The sequence below is a fragment of the Muntiacus reevesi genome, chromosome 2, assembly GCF_963930625.1.
Source record: "Muntiacus reevesi chromosome 2, mMunRee1.1, whole genome shotgun sequence".
Lineage (NCBI taxonomy): Eukaryota > Metazoa > Chordata > Mammalia > Artiodactyla > Cervidae > Muntiacus > Muntiacus reevesi.
The window spans coordinates 139,600,902-139,627,175 of record NC_089250.1 but is presented as its reverse complement, the minus strand read 5'-3'; the positions used below and the strand labels follow the sequence as shown (position 1 = coordinate 139,627,175).

General features: G+C 43.0%; 1 protein-coding gene across 1 annotated transcript in view; it reads left to right on the top strand.

Moving 5' to 3' along the window:
• PDLIM1 (PDZ and LIM domain 1) overlaps positions 1-26,274 on the top strand; it is a 39,627-nt gene that overhangs the window by 2,819 nt on the left and 10,534 nt on the right. The window contains exons 2-4 of the mRNA XM_065922957.1: positions 12,914-13,065; positions 14,576-14,660; positions 18,620-18,819. Coding sequence (XP_065779029.1) covers positions 12,914-13,065; positions 14,576-14,660; positions 18,620-18,819 — 437 coding nt within the window. The remainder of the gene's footprint in view (positions 1-12,913; positions 13,066-14,575; positions 14,661-18,619; positions 18,820-26,274) is intronic.

The following is a 26,274-nucleotide window of genomic DNA, read 5'->3' as shown; positions in this document are numbered from 1 at the left end:
TCCACACCAAAGCAAACCATAAAATTAGGCTGGAAGAGGAGTGCCTTTTATTTAAATAGCTATGTTTGCTTTCTCTTGCATGAATTATTCTGGTATTGGCTCCATCTTTTTGTTAAACTACTAAAGTTCCTGAATATAACTCTGTATCTTGGGTACTTGAAATTTTTTTTTTAACTTTTATTGTGAAATTAAAAAGTCATAACCTATAGGGTTACTACCCAAGTCAAAATATAGAACATTACAGAGTGCTAGGCTAGGCTCCCTGTGTTATATAGCAACTTCCCACTAACTGTTTTACACATGATCGTGTGTAAAACATGACCCGGAGGGTGGGGAGGGAGGCTTAGGAGGGAGAGGATTTATATATATTTATGACTGATTTGTGATATTGTATGGTAGAAACCAATACAACATTGTAAAACAATTTTCCACCAATTGAAAAAAAACATAAACCTCAGCAGCTCACTAACCTGCCTCCCTGTTTTTTGTTAGTTTCAGAACAGAAACAAACAGAATACATTTGTATGTGTGTGAATAGCTGCTTTTATTCCTCAGTATTTCATCTGTGCTTTTATGATAAATTTTCAACCCAGATATCCAAATTTGGATGGATAAAACTATCTTTCTTCCTTTTCCCAGTTTTTCATTTAAGCCTCTACCTTGGACTCCCTACTTATCTAGATACACATTTGCAGTTGTCCCCTGAGATTTTTTTCTCTGTCAGATCTACAGTTGTCTATCTCCTTGAGTCCCTGCAGTGTCAATTTCTTATTTCCTCTAGTTGCTTTCAAGGGAAGCCTTCAGAGAATCCACACCCTGGCCAAAATTGCTGCTGAGTTTATGTTGACTGTTTTTCCTCTCCCAGCAACTGACAAAAGACAGGAAGGGGTGGAGCTAGAGATAAGGGATGCTCTTGGTAGGAGGAGTTGCTCATTTGCCTATTGAGTCCTGGGGAAGCCTCTGTTAAGAACCTCTGGTTTTCACTCATGCATACTAAGGGGTGTTGAATAATGGATACTCTGTAGTCAGAGGGTCTTTTCTGACTTTTAAGAGTGTTATTTCCAGATTCAAGGGCTTACATCATGTCCTTAAGGGTGAAAGAGCAGGGCTTATCTGTCAGATTGTGAAAAGCCAGAATTGTTCATAAAGGCTCATTATGCATTTATGGCCCTTGCTGTGTGCTCTCTCATTCTGTGAAATTGATCACCTAGGAAATATTAGCTGCTCCAGCTGGTCTAAAGAGTGGAGGAAGAGGACAAATTACAGGGAATGTCATGGAAATGAATGCTTGAGTCTGTGCCATGAAACTGTCTAAGCTGTGTTATGTCCCTTCGACCAGAGACTCTGCCTGTTACCCCAACTCCTGGGTGCCAGCCGCGTTGGCTTGTCTTTGAGGAGGAGAGAGTGGAGAATGGTGTTAAGGTATTGCAACGGGATAGATAATTGAGAGGAGATTGTCATCTAACCACTGAGGTCACTTTCCTAGTCTGGTCAGGACTGGGAGGAGCACCATAATTCATCTTGTCCTGGGACTGTTTTCTAAGCTGTGCTCATTCCTTGGGCATACCTTGTCTTTGCTCCCTGGACGAGAGGGAAACAAGTATTCTTTGCTTTTTACAGGGGAGAGGCTCCATGCCCAAAGGTCAGGCAATTTGAATTTACAGATTTTTCAGTGAATGAACTATTTCTTAACTTCTTTGTAAGGGAAAAGGTAAAGGCTCATTAAAAATGAGCAGATGTCATAAAATTAAGTTTTAAAGGATGATTCGACTTCCAGTGTGTCTCAGAGGGTAGCCTGAAAAGCTGCATGGTGGAGTGCCCAGGACAGGGACTCAGGTTGAACTCCAGTCCTGAACACCACACTGGGTGGCCCTGGGTATGTCACATTCCTTCTCTAAGGTTCAATTCTCTGTGAGGATAAAATAAAGAAACAAGTAAGCAAACCAATGGTTTTGTACTCTTTGAATACGAGGGCTCCCTTTTTTATTGTTAAAAAGTGTCCCAGCCTCTCATATGGCATTAGTTGTATCTTTAACCACCAGTTGATTGAGAAAATGTGTTATGAACTCAGAAATATTTTTCAGTGAATTTGGGTTGTGTTAGTCATCTGTGAATATCTGTGCCTAAATGACTCTTGTGTTAATCACAAGAGCCTCTGTTTACACTTGACAGGTTTGTATGAGAATGTTTATTTGATCAACTTGCAACAATGGTCATAGTTAATCTAGTTAAACTGTATATAAGACTTTTTATATGCTAAGCAGTGTTCTAAATATGAATATATTCTTTCAGTAATCCTTGTGATGCTTGTAAGGTAGATAAAATTAAGATGCCTATGTTATGGATGAAAAAAAGTCACAGAAATGTTAAATACTTTGCCCTTGTCATGCAGTAGTGAGTGGATAGAGCTGGATTTTGACTGAGTTATCTGACTTCAAAGCCATGGCCCTAACCTCTATGTCATAATAATATTGTAACAGTAGCTATTATTTTGTGAGTGCCTACTCTGTGCTGGGTGTGCGCTTACATTATCTTTTTATTCACAACCCAGGGACACAGGACACACGATAAATTGCAGAACTGGGATTTGAAACTGGGCAGATTGACTCCCAGGCCAGCTTTAACCGCAGTATTCTGCCCCCTGATAAGCCATAACTATCAGTATTTCATTGGTAATAGTATTATTACCCAGCAGCCAGGTCTGAGAAGTGCAAATTGTGGGACAGGTATCTTCATGAGGGGTAGGACCCTCCCGGGCTCCTCAGCCCTGAGACCCTTGTGGCCCGGGGCGTTTGCCGGGCTGGTCTCAGCCCCAGTGCTCTTAGAGCTCAGAGCATCTCAGAGAACAGCAACTCCCCTCCCGTTCCTCCTGAAAAGCTAGAAGCAACGGCCCCACCCGGGAGAATTGACAGCCCAGCCACGGGATTCCATGGCCCTGCGGGCAGGGAAGAACACAAGAGCAGAGGAATTGGATGATTTGCCAGAGAAAAGCCTGCCTGGGTGACCAGGAGGGGATTTGCGGGCAGTTTTTATGACAAATGAAGTTTACCAGGGAATGGACAGATCCCCCTTGCCCAGCCAAGGATGGGCCTGGAAAGTGGGAGCTGAGTCAAGTCCAGGACGAAATGTACCCATGAAAGCCTGAGATAGAAAAGGTAATTTCTATGTGGCACTTAGCACCCTGTGTGATTGTTGATGCTGTTATTAGCACCAGTGTGGGTGAACTAGAAAGGTCATCTGTAACTGAGGTCTGTGGTGTGTTTTCATATGTATAGTACACTGCCTTCTCAGGAAATGCCGTCAACCTGAAAGACAACTTTCTGAAGAACGCTCTGATCTTGTAGAAGACCAGGTTCTTGACCAAAGACTTGGCCTAATTTTAATAGAGATGACTACTCATGTCAGATAAGAAGATAAGGACATAGGTATGACCTATATAGGGTAAGAGGTCAAATGCATACAGATAGATGAAATTCAGGTGATGTACCAATGATTTACATACATTAAAAATTACACTTTTGAAGTTTAATGTGATCAGACTATATGCTCAGTCTCGTCTGACTCTTTGCAACTCCAGGGACTGTAGCCCACCAGGCTCCTTTGTCTATGGGACTTCCCAGGCAAGAATACTGGAGTGGGTTGCCATTTCCTTCTCCAGGGGATCTTTCTGACCCAGGGATCGAACCTGGGTCTCCTGCATTGCAGGCAAGCAGATTCTTTACCAACTGAGCTACCAGGGAAGTCACAATCAGACCCTATGAGTCAACAGTTCTCTAGTTAACCACTCAATGGAAAAGTGTCCACATGGCATGAGAGACATATCAAGAATCTTCAAAGCGGCACTATTCATGATAGCCCCAAACTCGGAACAACTCAAATGCGTTAACAAAAGTGAGATGGTATATATACACATATATATGGGTGAGATGTGGTATATATACACACATATTTATAACAAATAATGAAATGAAACACTGCCTCAGTGAGAATGGAGGAGTCACAACCATGCATAATAATATGGATCAGACAGACATACAGTGTTGAGAGGAAGAAGCCAGACATAACACATAAATACCACATCATTGCAGTTATATAAGACTAATCAAGTCAAATTAATTTATAGTGTGACCTAGAATTAATCTATAGTTGGGATCATGGTAACCTTTGCCAGAAGGCTAGTGATGGGAAGGAGGCACGAGGGGGTCTTTGGAAGTTCTGATAGCGTTCAGTTTCTTTGATTCTGATTCCATGAACTCGCTTTGTTTGTGATAATCCATCCAGTTGTTTATTTACAAATCATGTCCTTTTCTGTTTGTGTGATATGTGTTAATAAAATGCTTACATTAGAACTCTTGTGCTTTGTATACAGGATCAAATAGTATAAAAATGTGGACAGCCCACAGTAAAAAGCCTTCCCCACACCATTTCCCAATCTTCCTTCCCAGAGGTAAACACTGTTTAACAGTTTGCTGCAAAACTTTTCAGACGTTTTTCCATTCATGTAGCATTTTAAAAATCAAATTACCATGTCATGATGAAATATTTGGATATCATTGCTTTGTGCTTTCTGCCTTGTTTTTAATGCAGCAAATCAGGAATTAAAGCCATCTTGATGTCATGGGAAAATGAAATCTCGGTATCAGCCTGACCAGGATTAAAACCTTGTCTCCTCCCTGTATTAGCTGCAGGGTCAGCCTCTGAAACCTCAGTGTGGGAGTAATAGTACTTTTCTTCAAAGGCTGTGGTGAGGATTAAGATGGTGTATAGATAGAGCCTAGCATTTTGGCTAACACACAGAGGGCATTGGGATGCAGTGGTATTATGAAAAAATATTAATGGTAGCTACTGCATATTGAGTGCTTATTATGGGCCAGACTTTGTTTTAAACTGCAAATGTGATTTCATTTAATCCAACCACGAATGAGGTTGACCCTATTATAAATTTCATTTGATAGAGACTTCCCTGGTGGTCCAAAGGTTAGGACTCAGTGTTCTCATTGTGGTGGTCTGGATTCCATCCCTAGTTAGGCAACTAAGATCCTGCAAGCCAAGTGGTGGAGCAAAAAAAAAAAAAAAAAAAAAAGTCATTTGGTAAATGAAGCCTGGGCACAAAGAGTATAACTGCCCAAGGTTATATGTTTAGTGAATGGTAAGGCTTTGGGTTGTGGGTGATTGTTTTTGGGGCTGTTGAAAAGCACATAAGGGGACTTCCCTGGTTGTCCAGTGGTTAGAATCCGCCTTCTAGTGCAGGGACGCAGGTTTGATTCCTGGTTGGGAAACTAAGATCTCACATGCCTTGGGCAGCTAAGCCCACGTGCTGCAGTGGAGAGTCCCCAGTGATACAACTAAGATCCGATGCAGCCAAATAAATAAATATAGAAACAAAGAAAAAGCATATGGGGTTCAGAGGGACTTGTATGGGGACTTTTGAGAGATTGATGACTTCTTGATCAATTAGTCAGGGTATTCTACTTTGCTGTCTGCGTTTTAGTTCTATTCCTATGTAAGAAATGATGGTTGATCTTTCAGACTAAGAGAGCTTTCTCTCTAATAGGCCACCCGTTAGCATTAATAGGTTCCTTTTGCACTGAACCATGAAGTGAAGCTAGATTAAGGCACAGCTCACCTACAAGGACCTGAACTACTTACTGCCTCATTTTCTTAAGAAAAATGGTTATAGAGTAGCTAAGAACAGTTTGAAACATTCTTGGGGTTTTCAGGCTGACTTGCCTAAGCACATACAGCTTCTGTGGCTATAATGTGGCTTCAAAGTCTGTGCCATAACCTCGACCCACAAACAAATTGAGTCAGAAGTCTGACTAAGGAGAGTTCAAATTCCACATCTAAATGGCATACTGTGGGTCTGGGCCCTGCTATGTCACCCAGCTCAGAGTCTTTTAAACTTATATATCTGAATACTTTGACACAGCTGCTAGTTCAAAGGAGGTGTCCCTCAAGGTACATGGCACTGAGTTTGAACTTGAATTTCAAATTTCTTTAGTTCAGTCTTGTTTTCTATGATGTTAAAAATGCTAAACTATCATTATTTAATATTTAATTAATACAACCAACTTGTAAGATGGATTTAAGGTGATTTACAGCAGTAAAATACATAGCTACAAAATTTCAAACATAAAAACACACATCAGAAGATGTAACAAAAAACTGGAACAAAGAAGAAAGAGATGCGCCAGAACCTTTATATAAGGTGGTTTCTGTAATTGCATACTACATTTAGCTGTGACTTTTCTGGCCAAGGCAAAATAGGAATCATGTTAAGTTATTTAGGTACCTGGAATGAAATTACTTCTGCAGTACTCCACTTGCATTTAAGGATGTTTATCAATGTTGTAGGGGATTTTTCTTTTTTTTCTTTTTTCCTTTGTTTTGGTGTGTTCATTGCTCAGTCTTGTCTGACTGTATGCGATCCCTTGAACTCCTCTGTCCATGGGATTTCCCAGGCAAGAATACTGGAGTGGGTTGCTCTTCCCTTCTCCAGGGGATCTTTCTGACCCAGGGATCAAACCTGGGTCTCCTGCATTGCAGGTCTCTTTACGATCTGAGCCACCAGGGAAGCCCTGGTTTTAGGGTCTAAGTATTTTTCATTTACCTGGTTAACTTCACTCAGGGAGGAAGTTTTGGGAGAAAGGCTGGTCTGTGAGCGTCAGAATTTTCTGGGAAGCCTTAGAAAAATAAAGATTCCTGGGTCTCACTGTGTTGACCCTCTTCAGTAGATCTGAATTGGGATGTAGAGATCTACTTATATTTTTAAAATCCGAGGGGATCTAATGACCAACTTGTTTGGGAACCACTGCTTCATCTTTGCCAGTGTCAGAGTTTCCCCCTGAGTTACTGGTGAGGTGGGTCAGTCTCTAGCCTGAACTTTAGATGCCAGTTCCAAGGGTTAAGGTTAACAGTATTCTGTGAACATTCAGGAAATTCACCTGTATTTCTGTCTATAGATAAACGTTAGAGAACCTTTTGAATAGGGACAATTTTTTCTTTGCAGGGTTGGGGGTGGGGGCCAGTGGAGGCTGCATCAGAGTTGTTTCAACTGATTGACAAGTATTATATTTGGTTAAAACCTCCATCTCTGTCAAAGGAGTGGCAGTACAATTTATCATCCAGGCTGAAACACTGTTGAGAGTGAAATAGGGTGCTTTTGATAATTAAGCTGGGAAAACAGGTTTTGTCCTGGACAAACCAGGGTATCTTATATTCTTGGTTATAAAACTTTCCTACATAGAATTTTTTAACTAAACCAGTGATCACAAGCATGTTTGCCTGAAGGGGTTAGGAGGCAACAAAAGGGTTTTGACTTGAGGGTGAGGTAATGGAAAAATTAATAGCAGCAAGAAGGATGATAAATGGCAACTGGTTCCAGGTTTCTGTGTTGGGGACAGAGAAGCATGGTGTGGACTAAATGAATGGAAAGTGTCTGCCTCAGCTAAAGCAGGCAGAGTAATTAAAAAGCCGAGATTGTAGGTGAGGTTCATTTCATGGGCCCCCAGTTTTCAATCTTGAGCCTAGGGATTAAAGGAATCCCTTCTCACTGTCAATAGAACAGGTAACTTTAAGTGTAAGTGCCTTAAGAGGAAGCCAACCTCCGAATGGCTGTCCTAGAGGCTGAATGGTCGACCCTTGAATGGTTCTGCTTCCCTCAACTGCTGTTAGGGACCATCTGTAAAGGCAGTAGCCTTAATCTCAGTAGAGCTAGGTCTAAGTGGTTGTTTCTTGGCAGTAACTGGACAGTTGAGTCAGAGGCTATGTTTAAACTCCTTTGTTGTTCCCCATTGTTTTCCAGATAAAGTACAGATAAAGTCTTGTTAAAAAGAAAATAACAGAACTCTTGCAGCCAGATCTGTTTTTACATTTCCAGACTCGTCCCTTTCCTCTTCCTTCACTTCCTGTGTTTTATCTGTGCCAGTCCATATGCAGTTCCTATAAGCCGGCATGCTCTTTTCTGCCTCCTATAGGGCCTTTGCACAGTTTTAAGCAATGCCTCCTCCAGGGAGTCTTCCCTGATTCCACCTTTAGGCTCTCATTGCATCTTTGTTTCTAGCATCAGCTGCTGTACATGCCTGTCTGCCCCAGGAGACTGTGAACTTGACGATGTTCTTTGTCTGGGGCATTTTGTATAATCCTCTCGACAACCTTCTGACACCAAGGCAGTTATCACTCCTATTTCATAGGTGAGAAGAGGGAGGCACACAGAGGTGAAATATCCCACTCAGGGGTACTTAACTCATAAACACCAGAGCCAGGACTTGATTCCTGGCTATCGGACTTCAGAAGCCACATCTTAATAAGCTACACTGTCTTTCAGAAAGTACTTAAGGAATGTCTGTCTGATGAGTGAATGAATGAGAGAAAGGAGGTAACAGAAGGGATAAAATAGGTATGTGCCATAATACAGAGGAAGAAAGTCATCTTTTCATTTGCGATGGCCAGTGGGAACACATCCAGGTTTATGTAACAGCATTAGTTATTTAGATGTGTGAGTGCATGTGTGGTAAGTCACTTCAGTTGTGTCTGACTCTTTGTGATGTAAATTGAAGAAAAGGGATTGTAAATGAAGAAAATGGGTGAGCCCCATCATAATCCTATTCTGTGCCATTTAGAAGCGAAATTCAGTGAATCTTCTTTTGTGTTCAGGAGTCTTGACAGCAGTGCACAGGCTTTGATGATGCAGTAAAGGGCAGATGTACAGGTTGGCCTCTAAGCAAAGTGTTTGCCTGGTGGGGCAAAGGGTGAGAAAGACTTGAGTGAATTCTGCAGAAAATGGCACATTATTCATTAGTGGAAATTGTGCTTAACCCCATTTATTCTCAGGCAGGAAGAGTTGTGATCAAATTGTATGGCTTCTGGGGAAGAAAGCTGGAAGAGGGTTTTGTGGATGTCCATTGAAATAATTAATGGGCCTGTCTCTTTGGAGGAGAGTATAGGACTTCTCTTTAAGAAGCTGAAGCTGACTCCTTTATGAGCTGGTTCTGATGGAATTTGATGGTTAGGAGGAAATTAGAATAGACAGTGTGGCAGACTGGTTTAAGTGGACGGACTCCAGAGCCACACAGCCTGCCACTCACCAGCTGTGTAACCTCAGGCAAACTGCTTAACCCTTGTTACTCTACTTCCTTCTCTGTGATGATGTCAATAATGTTGGCTACCTGATAGCATCTCAGGAGGACTGGTGAATTAACTGACGCTTACACTGTGTTTGACACATAATTAGCACTCATTAACTGATAAATGTTGCTATGATTGTGATGAATAGTTAATGTGCAGTAAGGATGGAGTCCTCCATTCAAGATGGGAACTAACCAGAGGGGACGCAGGCCTTCTCTCCTGAGGGCTTTTCATTTCTGATTTGAGTATTTTTCAAGGGAAGGTGTTACTGGGTCCCAGCTCAGCACAGACCAGCGGAGTTGGTTAACAGATGGCAGGAGGTACCCAGGTCTTGGTAGGAGTTTGGGACACTCCAGTTCCCTGTGTTGAAGGCCACAACAGGTGAGTTTCCTCAATTCTGGATTTGTCTTAGACTCTGAGAGTTATTTGGGTTTGGTGCTTCTGCTCGTGGCACTGTGGTAAAGCAGAAAAGGAATGGAATTTGGTTAAATGAGAGGATCTGGTTTCAAGTTCAGGCTTCAACCTTTAACAGTGTGAACTTGAGTCAGTCACAGCTTTTCTGGGTTTCAATTTCCTCATCTGTAAAATTATCTTACATGTTAGTGGTGAGGTCATCATCATTATTATCTCAAGTAGCAGAAAGTATGTGAAAGAGCTTTGTAAAAAGCAAGTCCTGTAATTTCATGTAAATCCACTTTTTCCCCCTAGAAATAAGCAGCTCATAAAAGAATATGGACTTTATTTGTGTGTGATTCCATCCAAGTTCCATCTGATGATATTGTTTTATATCTTTTAACTTCCCATTAATTTGGCTTAAAAAAGACCAAAAGATGGGATGGCCAGGCCTTGATTACTCAGGCTCAGGGCTCCTAAGACTGGTTCTAGCTTGTCCAGAATCTGTCAGGATGTATTGAGCAAAAATGTCTCACCTTCAAGACAGTTTAAACCAAGTGCTGGAAATTCCAGAGTTCTTAGCAGCTGAGTATATATATGAAAGTAAAAGGAAACTCTGTTTTTTCATTTTCTCAAGCTTTTTGCGCCCCCAACCCGCATCTTATTTTAGTTTTGTTAGTGGTCACTTTCCAGGATAGGGATGGTGGGGAAAATGGTTTTTTCATTCCTTTTGAAATAGTCATTTTTTTTAAAAAGGATGAAACAAAGTAGCATGATTACATATTTAACAATGCAAGGTATTTTGGATTCAATCATTCATTGGACAAATATTCATTGACCACATACTGTGCCAGTCACAGCTAGGCACCTGAGGACATCACAGTGCAAAAGGCAGACAAAATCCTGCTCTCACACCTTGTCATTTAGTAGGCCCTTAAGCATTATATGTAAACAAACTCAGAAAACAGACTTACAAACTTAAATGTGACAAGTGCTGTGAAGCAGAGAATGTATGAAAAGGTTGACAACAGGACCTAATTTAGATTGGAGATCAGGAATGTCTTCTGTGAGAAGGGTCATTTAAGCCCAGAAGTTAATCAGGTAGTGGCTACAGCAGGTGCCAAGGCCCTGAGGCAGGAAAGACGGAAGGAAGGCCCCTGTAGCTGGAGCTTAGTAGGGGGATGGCCTGGGCCTTCGGGACCTCATCAGTGATTTTGGATTTTATCCAAGGAAACTTCTCTTTAACATCATGAGAATTGGTTATGACAAATGAGTTCATCAGTCTGCTCTCCCTGGAGACAGAGTAAATAAAGTGATGCTTAGGGCCGTTTTTAAAACAAGTGGTCTCTATTGTTCTTTAGAAAAGGCAAAATATATACGCAGTCACACCAGGTCAGTCTTCTCAGGAAGACAGGCAGAAAATGAGAGGAATTTGTTTTTACTGCACATACTGGGTGACTCAGAGCTGACTCCCTGAAGTCAACTGGAGGGAGAGTGGCCATGCTTGCCTGTATTAAATTTCTTTTCCCAGTTGGCTGCATGGGAAGAAGGTCCGAACCTTAGATTGGGGGCTTTCATTTTCTAAAGGCCAGATCTCTGGTAAACAGATGATGGGAAAGCCAGAAAGGAAGGTTAGGAGGTCAGGATCTCTGCACTGGTTTCCACATCCTGCTACATTCCAGGAGAGTTTTGCCTGATAAAGTCATAGCATGTCTGAACCGGAAGGAACCTCAGGGACCGAAGTCATCTATCCCTTATTTTGTGGGGCTCAGGCACTGGTGAGGGGAAGACATTGATGGCAGTGTCACACCGTCCACCTCAGGAGGTCAGTGTTTCCTTCTGGCAAGGACTGATTGGAAACTGTGGCTGCTGAAAACTGCATCAGATATGGAGGCTCAGGGCATAAATAAGCCTGTGTCCTAATTCGGTGTGTTGGGCATCTTTCCTGTGGTTCAGCCTTATAGAGACCCTCAAGTGTTCACAAGAGCTTCTTCACTGGGCTCCCAGGAGTCAAAGGCCTTTTCCAAGGTGAGGCCAGAACCCTGTGGGTGCTGGGAGCCTGGGTGTACTCTGCTCCCAGAGGGCTTGAACTTCCCATCAAGGAAGGTCTTGTAATGCCAAAGTCATGACTGACCTTGGGATGATGGTCCTGTTTTTAGTATGCTGCCAAGTCCCTTCATTCGTGTCTGACTCTGTGAGACTCTATGGACTATAACTCACCAGGGTCCTCTGTCCATGGGATTCTCCAGGCAAGAATATTGGTGTGGATTGCCATGCCCTCCTTCAGGGGATCTTTCCCACCCAGGGATTGGACCTGCGTCTCTTACATCTCCTGCATTGGCAGGCAGATTCTTTACCACTAGCACCACCTGGGAAGCTAGATGTTTTTAGTATACCTTGGTTTAAAAAAATACTTAATAGTAAAACACATCTCTGAGGTTAGTGCTGCTTCAAAATGAGTTTGTACTTTGTTCATCACAATAGTGTCTGTATTCACTTGAAAAACAGTTGTACAACTCCAAATGAGGCATGATATTTATTCAGGTCACACGTAATGCTCAGCAGGCAGATGGATTTGATGTCCCACTGCAGTCATTGACTGGCTTCGCCCAAGCATGGTGGCCCATAAATTTGGAACTCCTTGTTTTATAAGCATTGGCTTGAAGAAAATCAGCCACCTATAGGGGCTGACCCTAATAGTCAACTTTTTGGCTAGAAGGAACCAATGTATACTGGTTCATACTTTAAAATATTCTTTGTTGCTTTTTTTCAGTTACAAAAGTACTCTAAGCTCATTGTGAAAATCAAAAACATTACAGAAATGTAATATTGTGAACAGTTTGGTATACAGTGTTCCAGTTTTTTTCTGTGTGTAAATAACAGTAATTATAGAAATAGGATGTTTCTATACAGAATATTCTCTAAAGTGTGTGTGTGTGTGTTTTAATTGGTAAATTGTTTAAAGGAAGCAACAAGAGTCAGTGGGAAGAACACTGGGTCTGGTTTAGGGTTTGAGACCTGGCTTTGTATTATATTAGTTGGATGACTAGTAACATAAACTAGTTAGCTGATCCCAGATAAGTCACAAATCTTTCATAAGCCTCAGTTTACTGGTCTCTAAAATGGGGGCCATATTGGGACTGATACTTGCCTTCCTTTCTCACAAGGTTATTGTGTGGGTCCAGTGAAATGGTTTATAGAAACAACTCGTAAATCTCAATGTATTACATAACTGTAAGGGGTCAGTATCATTGTAACTTAAGATTTTAGCCTTCTTTCCTTTTTAAATGCTTTGAATCATATCAATGAGTCCTTCACCCAATGGTAACTTACTCAGTGGTTTCCTTGGAGACAAACAGTAACTCAACCTGCTCACTCCTTTTTTTCCATCCAGGTCACTCCTGGAAGCAAGGCTGCTATAGGTAATCTATGCGTTGGAGATGTAATCACAGCCATCGATGGGGAAAATACCAGCAATATGACACACTTGGAAGCTCAGAACAAAATCAAGGGCTGCACAGACAACATGACTCTCACAGTAGCCAGGTGAGGAGGAAACGCTCTCATTTCCGATCGACTGGAAGCTGCTTTTGAGCAGGGACTGCCTCACCTCTTTCAGAATTCCCTACACCCCCAGCTCAGTGCCACGTGTGGTGTAGGTAGGCTGAAGGTCTGTGGAATTGGAATTTCAGATTGCTCCTCTTCCTCTCTGATTTTTCACAGTGCTTCTCACCGTGTGGGCATCTTTTTCTAAAATACTTGAATTTTCACTTGATCTAACACAACTAACCAAAATTTTGAGGAAGTAAACTCAATCACATACTGTCAGGTATAATGAAATGAAACCTCTGAGAATCTACAGCTTCCGCCACACAGCACTGAACCCTGGATGCTGCACTAGACTACAGTTACAGAGAAAGACTCCATTAAGCACATTAGACAAAGTGCTGAAAGTTTAAGAAAGGAGAGCTAGAGTTGATGAGTGAGAAGAATGCTCTGGGAGTCGAAATTGGGGCAGAGTTCTCGTTTCTCTTCCATGTAGTCTTGGAAGGGGCCCTGTAAAGGCATGGTTTCAGAAGTGATTCGGTTTGACCTGTATGGCTCCCTGTTTCCTGGTGGATCAAGCTTACATTCTTCATTCGGATCTCCTGTTCTCCTGTCTTTAATGTCTCACTAACCTTAGCTTGCACGGTGCTTCATCATGAAGCCTGTGCTCTCCTCTGCAAAGTAGCTTTATGGCTTTCTTCTACCTTCTGCATCGGGACTGGCAGGAGGACCAAGTGTGGGACAGGATGTCAAACCATCTTATATGTTCAGAGCCCTACCCTCACTGTTTTATTATTATCCCCTCAGGAGTACATTTACCCTTCATTCTCCATTCCTGTCTCAGTGCAGGTCTTCTCCTTCTAGACATTCATTCATAGATTGACTTTTTGATCCATTTACCATTAAACTGGGCAGCTACATCTTGTATGTATCTGGCCCTGTGCTAGGCAATCTGACCATTGAAGGATAAGTACAAATATTCTGTACCTGTAAGAGTGAAAAACAAAAACGCTAAAGATAACTGAGAGGAGACCTAGAGCGTTGCTGTGTAATGGTACAGAGACATGCTACAGAGACATGCTTTCCAAGTTCAGAAGAGGCACCATGATCAAGTTGGTTGTCTGGTCTGGATCAAGAACACTGGATGAGATAGAGAAGCTCATTCTGTCCTGAGCAGAGGTGGGATGGCATCAGGCAGGTTCAGGAGCCTGGAGGAGGCCGGTGCAGCTGGGTCAGCAGCACAGAATGTATTGGGGGAGGGATGAGGCTAGACGAAGGGCCAGCAGCCTGGGAAATCCCTCAGGGCTGAGTGGGCAGCTGTCAGAGCAGCAATCAGACATGATGTCATAAGGTTGATGCTTCCGAAAATCACATCAGTGGTAAAATAGAGGGGAGGCTGGGGAGCAGAGTGCTAGTAGCTGGGTAAGAGCGGACACTTCCCCACTCCATTTTTAGCGTGTACTATTTACTAGCATGCATGAAACAACTTAGCTTTGTCAATCTGTTGCAGATCTGAACAGAAAATCTGGTCTCCTCTGGTGACAGAGGAAGGGAAACGTCACCCATACAAGATGAATTTAGCCTCTGAACCCCAAGTAAGTACTTGCTCACCACCGCTGTTGCTTTTAGCACCCCGAGACCTTTCTGCTTTTGACACAGCTCAGCTCACCCCTGTTTTTCCTGCCCTGGATGCTGGGGATAGGATGCAGGAAGGGCCCTCCACTGATGCGGCTGGGACCTGGCTCTTATTCGGTTCTTCCCGTAAGGGAACTGCAGGAGGAAAAGGCTGGAAAACCCCAGAGCAGTGACGTCAGGGCCTGGGCTGGACACTGGGGTTAGGAAGGGGATACGGAAGCGGGTGGAAGCTTTCCTGTGTAGAACAGAGTGGCAGAACCACGGCAAAATAGAAGCACTGACTCAGCTCTTGATGGACTGCCGATGCAAATGAATTGTGCTAAAGATGGAAGGAAGTTTGGGTCCTGAGGCCTGCAACTTAGAGGACTGCAGGGAAATGTAGTAGTGGACCCAGATATCCCTGGCCATCCTTCATCCCACTACCTGGTTTCCAAGAGTCTTAGGGTGGAAATGCTAAGTGTTCTAGTTTTCCTTAAAATTACTAAAATTAATTGGTAGTTCATATTGGAAAATAGGGTAGGAAGTCAATGCACAGTTTGTTGGCCAAATAGAATTTCCTGGGATGGGAAATTGTCTGGAGATCCCATATTTGGAATCATTAATAGTGATTTTATTTCTTCCCTACAATGAATGGAGGGATGTTCTTTAGCAATAAGGACAGGAAATGTAAAAAATGTTTAGAACATCTTTGTAAAACTCGTGCTTGGTAGGCTACTTTTCACAGTGTGTCTGTTGGATAAATGAATGAGTTGTTAGTGGTATGTTAGTAGTAAGTCAATAATGGCTTTTGAAAACTTCTTTTAAAATGATTTGTGATTGTTATATATTTAGCCCCAATTGAAGATTTGAAGTTTAATTTTTTTCTCAATTTCAGACACTGTTTCATTTTTATGGTATATTAAGATATAATCAAAAGATAAAATATAGCTAGTTATCTTTTATACCTAAAACAGAATCTGGTATGAAATTGAATTCATTGGTACATTAGTGTGGGTAAATTAGTGGTTGTATGTGGATGGTATTTCTCGAATGCCTCCATTAAAACCTCAGAAATGTAATCACACAAAATTTTTCCCATTAATTAATAAAAATAATACTTAGTCCTAACAGTCACTTTGAGGATCATTTTGCATCTGCCATTGCAAAACTGAAATGACTATGTTATTCTCTACAGCTCCTCTAAGGAAAGTTCATGAAATGGCATTCAGTTTATAAATTGGCAACTGTGCAAACTAATTTAAAACATGCCATAGTCAATTCCAGTTTCCTAGGGAGTTCTCAGCCACTTCATCAAGTTTACTATAAATGTTAAGTTTTAATCTGTTAAGTTGTCGTATGTTTTATAATATATAAGGAATGATTTTGTTTTAGTACAGTCTTTCTAAAATCCTAGTTTTTCACTTCAGGAAGGAAATACTTAAATTTCAGTTATACTTTTTATATGTATTATACTTGAATTTCCATCTTAAACATGAGTACCTATCATTAGTCTTTTGAAGGTAATTTTCTTCAGATTAAAAAAAAAAACCTCTAACACTTTGACATTTAATTTGGCTATGTATTTTTTTGAATTCCAGTAATTCTTTGTTCATATGAAAAACTTCCCACCTCTCATTTTCTCAAAATCTTCCACTTCCAGTCACTCTAAAATAGAGGAGTGAGTAAGAGCAGAGTTCATCTGTAATTGAAGGATCTGTTCGTTCATGTAAGGCCAGCCCACACCCCAGCTTATCTGAGGTCAGTGTACTTACACACCTAGTTTATATTTCCTCATTATTGAGTTTCCTTGGAGACTGATAAATACAAAGCCCAAACAATGACATCATCCCTTCCAAAAGGCAGGCCCTGAATTAACCGCCTGACTTCTGGAAAGACCAGTATTCACTTGGGGTTAGAGATACTCCTTTTATGTACAAAACAGATACATTCTTGGGAGATTCTCTGTAGAGTGAAAAATCAGAATTTCCAACCTGCAGTTTCTACTGACTTCCGTTGCGTTGAACGTGGGTTTCTGTGGAGGGAGAAGGGAATGACCCTGGTTGACTATCTGCTGTGGTGCCAGGCAGAGTCCAGAGGCTAAGAGAGATTAACTTGTCCAAAGCCAAATAGGAAGCAACAGGGAAAAACCTGAGCCAAGACAGAGTATGAGGGCTTTTCCCTGGTGCTCAGCATCAAGAGATGCTCCTCAGAATTGCTACAGGGAAGGAGAAAGGAGAAAAGAATTGCCATCCTGGCTGCCACTTGTGCGACTGCCCTACAGAGCTGCAGGGTCCCAGGCCACCCCTTGGAAGGTCTGCTGCCGTTAAAGACCACTTCTTATTCATTGTTATTCCTCATGCAGTAAAAACTTTCCTAAAACTTTGCTAAAGTTATTTGCAGAACTAATTATACTTCGCTTTGGTGAACACACTACATGTACTGAACTTTTGTCCAATGTGGATCAAGTCAGCTCAGTGTAAGGTATACAGGAAAACCTCACTGATTCCAACATGTCAAAGAGAGAGCCTTTCTGTATCATCATAAACACATTTTCATGTTGTCTTTTAAGTCAGTGGTGGTGTAGTTGCTAAGTCATGTCTGACTCTTGCGACCCTGTGGACTGTAGCCTGCCAGGCTTCTCTATCCATGGGATTCTCCAGACAAGAATACTGGAGTGGGTTGCCATTTCCTTCTCCAGGGGACCTTCCCAACCCAAGAATCGAACCCTGGTCTCCTGCATTGCAGGCTGATTCTTTACCGACTGAGCTAAGTCAGTACACAGTGAATTAAACTGGTGGTTTTCATCATCAATTTCTGAGAAAGCATGAAAGACTTTAAGGTTTAGTGAAGAAAGAGGAAAAAAAAGGAAGAGCAACAGAGGACAGGAACTCTTGGGGCAGTTGTTCTGGGTCTGAGTGTTAACAAGGAGTCTGGGTTTCAGGAAGATTTCTGGGAAGCCCAGAAAATAGGGCACACGTCATGTTTAGTAGACTGCACAGGGCATGCTCTCGGCCAGGAGCAGGGCTTGACCCAGAATGCCTGTGCAGAAAGCACCTTGCTGAGTCATCAGAAAGGCTGTGTTTTTTTCCTTTTTTTTTTTCTTTTAAAGGAACGTTAGTTTAAAAACTTTTGAGGGGTGTTCATAACTCTATGAACAGCTCTGAGGTAATGTAGCTATAGTAATTATCTACTGAGACCTGGCAGTCTAGAGTGGAGGTGTATGGTGGGTGCTTCCCCAAATTACAGAAGGAGGGGGATGAGCACAGGAGGAATTTAAAGTCCTTTCTTGCAGCTACCTGGGCACTGCTGCATAATAGGTATCCCCCAGCCTTCCATCTTATCAGCTTGGCCTTCCCCCACAAGAAGCAGCAGCTCAGTCATTCCCTGTAGCCTGCTTCTGCTAGCGCACCCAGGCTTGTCTGCCTAGTCATCAGTCACTTCAGTGTTGACACCACAACCCTCTTAACCTGCTTGTCTAAACCTTTCCTTTCTGGGGAATTTATCTCTACCTTTTATCATCTCCTGCTCTGCACTGAAGTGATGCCAGTTCCTCTCCTCCTGGTACTTAATCCCTCTGGAATGTGTCCTGAAAGGGTGTTTCAGCTCTGACTTGGATCCCGACAGCCTAGGGCATCAAGGGATGTCCTGCCCAGGGCTACCCAGCCGGAGATCAGGCTCTGCTGGACCTCAGGAAAGGATCAGGAAACAGAGCCGGCAGGTGAACCTCCACATGTTCCCAGCTCATGCAATGTCCCGAGTCTTGCTCCACGTCAGGTGGATTTATTTGTCAGAGCCCCTCAGCTAGTTTGGCATTGAATCAGGGCCATTGGAGCTCATTAGAACACCTCTCTCTCTCTCTCTCTGGTACTTCCCCTGGATCATCCACTTAGTGGTACATACTGGACACCGCCTTGATCTCTCCTTTGATCCCTGCCTGCAGGAGGCCCTCCACATAGGAAGCGCCCACAACCGGAGTGCCGTGCCTTTTACTGCCTCACCCGCCTCCAGCTCTGCCCCCAGGATCATCACAAACCAGTACAACAACCCAGCTGGCCTCTACTCCTCTGAAAACATCTCCAGCTTCAACAACGCCTTGGAGTCAAAGACAGCAGCGAGTGGGCAGGAGACGAATGGCAGAGCGTGAGTAGGCCCATGCAGTCCGCCCTGGACCGGTCCTGGGACAGGCTTACCACACCAGGACAGGCTTGTGCAGGCAGCGTGGAGAAGGGTCAACCACTAGCCCAGAGAAAAGCGTCTACTTTAGCACTGTCTTTGTTTTTTAACTTTTTTGGCTGCATGTGAAATCTTAGTTCCCCAATCAGGGGTCAAACCCTCACCCTCTACAGTAGACCGAACTGTCTTAACCACTTGACTGCTGGGGAAGTCCCTAGCACAGTTGTTTCTATATTCATTTTCTTCGTCTCTGAAAATGGTGTAATACCACCTGCCTACATTGTAGGGTTGTTGTGAAATAAGAAGTAAGCCGTAAAATGTCCAGTTGATTCTTCACTGAGACCCTGTTGTTATTGTTCTGATTTCTGTGGTCACTGTATTCTTCCAAGTGGCCATCCTCCTTTCTTAACAGCCCTGCTGCTTCCTGAAAAATTCTTCAGTGTTTAGAGTTGGGGCTCTCTGCTTGTGTTCACCATCCGATCTGGACAAGGGATGGGTACTTCATGATGCAGTTTTTGGTGAAGCAGTGTTTGCTTTTTTCCTTCCAGTGAACCAGTAGAAACAATAGGAAAAAGAGATGTCCATGCACATATAAATGTGTGTCCACTGGAGCAGATTCTGATCTGGGATAGAGGAGGGTTAGGCCAGGGTGGGGAGGTCTAAGGAGACATCTTGTTCAGGGTTGAGGAGGCCTGTCCCCTTTGGCTGCAGCTGCCTCTAAGTCTTCATCTAAAGGATCCTTTGCATCTTCCCAGCAGAGGGGGCCCAGTATCAACTCCCTCCCAAACTCTTTGAAGATGAATCCAAAAACACAGGGAATCCTACAACCCATGGCAAAAAACTGGATTTGAGAATGGAGAGAGAGTAAGAGATGGGATCAGTTCTGTGCGGTGGAAAACAGGAGGGACTAGGTCATGAGTTGTCACCTCATTTGCCCAAAGGTGGCAGGGAAGACAAGGACTTGAGGACAGAGCTCTGGGTGCAAACACGGGGGAGCAGGGCAGCTCATGGGAACTGTACAGTGCATGTCCAGCCCAGAGGGGAAACCACTCTTTGACTCCAGTCAGACACCACATGCCGACCTAGGATTTCCATTTCTGATGGATAATTGCATCAAAACAGAAGTCAGAAAGTTTTTCATTTCAGATCTCTGATTTTTAGATGTCAGTGACAGGCAAATTTGTTGGAAAACATCATGTGGTCCAAACTTGTCTGATCTCAGAGGATCTTTCCTCCTTGGAACCCTCAGTTCTTTCTTTCTTTTTTTGTAATTGAAGTAGAGTTGATTCACAGCCTTGTGTTAGTTTCAGGGATATAGCAGAGTGATTGAGTTTTTTATCTATATATGTGTATTTAAATATTTTCAGATTCTTCTTTCATTATAGGTTATTCAGTTCAGTTCAGTTCAGTCGCTCAGTCGTGTCTGACTCTTTGCAACCCCATGAATCGCAACACGTCAGGCTTCCCTGTCCTTCACAAACTCCTGGAGTTTACTCAGACTCATGCCCATCGAGTCGGTGATGCCATCTAGCCATCTCATCCTTTGTCGTCCCCTTCTCCTCCTGCCCCCAATCCCTCCCAGCATCAGGGTCTTTTCCAATGAGTCAACTCTTCGCATGAAGTGGCCAAAGTATTGGAGTTTCAGCTTCAGCATCAGTCCTTCCAATGAACACCCAGGACTGATCTCCTTCAGGATGGACTGGTTGGATCTCCTTGCAGTCCAAGGGACTCTCATTACAAGATATTAAATATAGTTTCCTGTGCTACACAGTAAATCTTTGTTATCTGTTTTATATGTGGTGGTGTGTATCTATTAATGCCACACTCCTAATTTATCCCTCCCCCACTTACCCCTTTGGTAACCATAAATTTGTATGTCTATGACTCTTTCTGTTTTTTAAATAGATTCATTTGTGTTATTCACATGTAAGTGATATGCAATTTGTCTTTGACTTCACTTTGTATGATATTATCTAGATCTATTCATGTTGTTGCAAATGGTAATATTTTTTTTAATGGCTGAGTGATATTCTAGTGTATGTGTGTGTATCACATCTTCTTAAACCAATTGTCTGTTGCTAGGCACTTGGCTATTATATATAGTGCTGCAGTGAACATTGAGGCACATGTATTTTTTCAAATTAGAGTTTTTGTCTTTTCTAGATATATGCCCAGGAGTAGCTCTAGTTTTAGTTTTTTAAAGGGACCTCCACACTGTCCTCCATAGTGGTTACACTAATTTACATTCCCACCAGCAGTGTAGGAGGATTCCCTTTTCTCTACATCCTCTCCAGCATTTATTATTTGTGGGCTTTTTGATGGTGGCCATTCTGACCAGTGTGAGGTGGTACCTCATTGTAGTTTTCATTTGCATTTCTCTAATAATTAGCAATGTTAAGCATCTTTTCATGTGCCTGTAGGCCATCTATATGTCTTCTTTGGAGAGAAATGTCTGTTTAGGTCTTCTGCCCATTTTTTGATTTTTTTTTTAATGTTAATTGTATGAGCTGTTTGCATATTTTGGAAGGTAACCCCTTGTTGTTGGTCACATCGCTTGCAAATATTTTCTCCCATTCCTAGATTGTTTTTTTGTTTTCGTTTAGAGTTGAAATCCTCAGTTCTCATATTAGCTCTGAAGCCAGTTTTGCTGTTCAGTTTCTCTTCAGTTCACTTTCAGCAAGACTCTGACTCTTAGGTTGATTAAGTGGCAAGCCTATTGCTTCAGGTGCAGATTAGGCAGGTTAAGGCGTGAGAGGTTCCGAACTACTTTTTTTTTTGGTTCTGAATTACTTAAATGTTTGAAAAGAGCTATTGTGGGGACCCTCTCGAACGCTCCTTGATCATACTTGATCATATGGTCCTTCTCCCTGAGAAAGAGAGAGAGACATCATGGGGTACTTGGCTGTATGCAGGCCCCTGGGCCCAGCACCAAGAGGGCTTTGTGATTTCTTTCTAAGCTTCACAGGGCCTATTAGGGGAGACTTCTTGTGATGTGACTTGGCTTTGCAAGATATTAATGGTCACCAGCATTTGCTGTAGTAACCGAGGCAAAGTGGCTATTAACACTTCTTTGTCCTCTAATTCTGAGTCCTACAGGCTTGAGATGATGATGCCTTTCAAGGTGACTTTAGGGACTTCTGGAGTACCTGAGAAAGAGTACCACACTGGTTCCCCCTAAGCTTTCCATGGCCAGACTCTGAAGTGAAACTTTCTCTCAGGCAGCTCAATGGGGAGTTGGGGGTGGAACACTGAGAGCCGTGATCCCCATTCTTTGGTGCTTTCGTGCTGAGGGAGGCTGGGAACGCAACCCTCTTTTACTGTCCCAGAGTGGAATGTTCCATGATCTGGATTTAATAACCCAGGAAATGACACATCCTTTACTGAAAGGCTGCTATGCATTGGGAGAAGTATGTGCCTGGGAAGTATTTTTAGTATGGCCTTGGCCGTTATTCTTTCATTCGTGTCTTCTTTCTTCTCTCATGCTCCCCGCCTGTCCCCTCCCTCCAATCCGAAATAATTAAATCTCTACTGTCTGGACACTGTGCAAGCCTGTCCTCCGGGCCCTGTCCCCTCCTGTTGCAGACTTTTTGGCTACCGTGGCCTCTGAGTCTTTATCACCAGTCTCCTTCCAGATATTCTCGGCAGAGAGGGGCCCAGCTTCTGCTCTATCCCGAACTCTTTGAGGATGAATCCAGAAACAGTGGAAATACTGGCAGCCCCTCGCAGAGGAAATGCCCTCTGCATGGGTCTCTGCTTACTGATCTACTCAAAGATAGGCCAGTTGTGCATATCAGTGAAGGAAGAGTCTTGTGCAAACCCAGCAGCCACTGGGTCTTGTTGCCTGCTCCGTCAAGCAGAAGTCATGAGTGCTCACCCCCCACTGTTTAGTCTGTGAAATTCGCTGAGGTTCCAGAATTGGCTCACTTCATACTTTGCATCTGAGGTCATCACTGATTCCCTGGGGTGCACTCTGAGTTTCTTTGTCGCATGCACTTCAAAACAGCCTGGTGTGTGTGTGTCTTATAGGATTTCCCAGAGCCACATCCCCATCAGACAAGAACATAGGCAGCCTTGCCATTTCCAAATTAACCTGGTAAGGCATATGAAAGGTACCATCTGCCACCTGTCCTCTCAGCGCGCGCACACACACACCCACACACACACAATTGAGTGGGAGGCCCTCTAGGTCAGTTCAGCCTAACAGTCATTTATTGACTGCCTACTGTGTACCGAGGGTAGAGGAAATTCTGCTCTGATCCAAAGAAAGCTTTCACCTGCCCTCTGACCTCTTTCCACTGAGTTTAGGGGCTCTGGTCATTTTCTGGTGATTTGAGCCTAGATTTCAATGTATATATTTGATGCCACTTGATACTTTCTTAAAGGCGAAAGCTTGATAGGTGGAGGGACCTGAGCTTGAATTCTAGCTCTGCTTCTTGCTAGCTGTTGGAACCTTGGATAAACCATACAACATCTAAAATTCAGTTTCTTCATCTATAAAGCAGATAATTCGAACTACCTGACCACCAGGTTAGTGAGAAGTTTCGATGAGATGTGCCAGAAATATCCACCGTGGGGCCTGGCCTCTGGTGGTGCTCTGTAAATGCTACCTACTACAGATTTCAGTATGCATGAAGTGCTCCACACCCATTACTTCCAAGTACTAGGAGCTCTGTAGAGTGGAAGCATGTAGACAAATGTCATGGAGAAGATTTTGCTCTAACTTACTGTATGCTTCTATATTTCCCAGCACTGTAGCTTAAGTTCAGCCAACCAGCACAGTTGATTACCTTTCTGATAGAGTGGTAGTCTCTTTGTGGAATAATCATTTGGGCTCCCCCAGGTGGTAAAGTGGTAAAGAACTCGATACAGGAGACCTAAGAGACATGGGTTTGATCCCTGAGTTGGGAAGATCCCCTGGAGGAGGGCATGGCAACCCACTTCAGTATTCTTGCCTGGAGAATCCCATGGACAGAGGAGCCTGGCGGGCTACAGTCCATTGTGTCACAAAGAAGGACTTAGCATGCAGGCAACCAATATAGTAGGCCCAAGATATTAGTTTCTCGTAATTGTGTTGTCAGGCAATCCCCCCATAAACTCATGAGGCAAATTTCTAAACTGGTATATTAGAAATAAGGGAGTGCATTCATTGCTCTTTGTTCCAGTGATTCCAGAGGGACTATATTAGCCCCGACTCATTGGAACTGGGTCAGAAGAAAATCTCCTTCATGAAGGTGGCTGCTTGCTCCTCTCACTAAACTTGTCCACAGCACACAGACTGTGACTCTGGGCTCTGGATAGTCCACTCTCTTCTGGTGGCCATAATTACTCCTCTGGTTTCTCATTAAGTCCAGCATCTAGGCCTTTGAAGACTAAAACTTAGGGAGCCTTCTGGCCAGGATCCCCTTTCAAAAATGGTTCCATCAGGTTTCTCAGAATTACATATTTAGTGAACATTGGGGTAACCAGGTTGGGGCATCTCAGACACGAAGAATCTGAGTCAGCCTACATCCTCCCCACCTATATAAAAATCACATACTAAAATCTCCTCTACATCATTTCCAGTTAGTGTTTAACCTTCATCATTTGGAGAAAAATTTTCTTATACTTAACTTTTTATTTTGCAGTAATTGTAGATGCACACTGCAGTTATAGGGAACAAAACAGAGAGATCCTCTATACCCTTCAGCCAGTTTCCATCATTGATAACATCTTGAAAATTAGAATGTTGGGGTTAGTCACATCAGTGAAGCTCAAAGAATGAACATGCTCTGTGGTCTCAGGGAAGGGCTGAACGGCTGTGTCAGTTACCTCATCAGGCAGAGAGTGCCTGGCCTGGGCTATTGCTGGGGAGACAGGTCCGTGGTCAGGGCCTAAGAGACTGGAAGAAAATATTAAACATTGAGGGAACTGGTGGTATACATTCAGCATCATGTCTGACAGGGAGAAACAAGAAACAAGAAGCAGGAAATATGAAGAGTGTAATGGATAGTTACTCTGAAGGAGTTAAATTGATTAAATTCTTGTATTTTGTTTTTAAAATTGTAAAGACTGAATTTAGAAGACTGCACGTACTTTTTAATGACCCACCCTCACAAGTTTTTTCCTGGTAACTCTAGTCATATACCTAATATTTTTTGAAAACTTATCACTTTAGAATTCTTCCTTTCAATGCTGTTACTATACATAAAGAATGAGAATGCTTTTTTTAGGAGTCCATTACTCATGCATATTTTTGTCCTAGAATTTTTTTTAAAAAAGATATTGTGATGTCATTTGTCCATATCTGATAGTCTACTGTCTAAGACTTGGGTCTTAGGATATTATTTTTGAATTAGGCAAATCATAGCTTCAAATAAGGCGATGGAGAGTGAAAGTGCTTTATAAATTGTCAAGTGGTAGAAAGGTATTATCATATTTAAGAAGAAACACTAAATTGTTTTCTTTTATTTAATCACAGAAATATTTTCCAAGACAGTTTGCTGGAAGAATATGTGATGACCTTGTAGTTTGGGGTCTGTCATTTTTAGCGGTCCCTTGGTGGCTTCCAGACATAACAACATACGCCAAAGAAGGGGAAAAATTCTCCCCAAGAACATTCCACGGTCTGATCTTGATTTTAAAATAGTTCTAAGTGTAACAAAAAAAAACATTTGTCAAAATAACATAATTCATTTAGTACAGGGCAAGCTCAGAACTCAAGACCCAAAGAAGGAGTCTGGCGTGTAACTCAAATGATAGGGCTGAAAAGGTGGGCCAGAGGAAGACCATGGCCCTTGGTGACTGTCACTCCTCAGAGTGGCCCATCACCTGCCTGGGGAGATGGAAGAGAGAGACAAGTGCAGGGACCACCTACTGTGGGCAGACAGAGGTGGTGGCAGCTCCTCCTGCACCCACAGCCAGCACAGGTGACCCGCTGATGCGTCTTTCTCCATTACATGCTGACCTTCCCCGAGAGCAGCAGAGCAGTTGTCACTCTTGGAGGGCTCTGTCCTCAACTGTGAGAACCTGGCTGTGTAGTCAAAGCAAAAACCCGGAATTTCACTGACATGAGTGACTTGAGGCACATTTAAAATGGACTGTAAACTAACTATACAATGGGTGGGATTGTAAATTGCATCGCCATCTGGTATTTCCTCTTTGGCCCCCCTAGGCACACTGTCCCTCTTCCCCAGCGGGTGGCGGCTTCTGAAAAAGCAGCCGAGGATCTGAGGCTGCAGGTGATCAGGACCCAGGAACCCGGTTTGCCCATTTCCCTGGCACAGCCTTGAGGGGTTCCCTGTGACCCCACAGGAGCAGAGACAGGGTGCAGCGAGGAGGAGAGAGGGACTTGATCTACTTCCCTAATTCCTGCCGAGCTCTGACCCTGTGCCAGTCACTGATCTGGGGCAGGACCCACAGTGATGCAAAAGACAGGCCATAGCC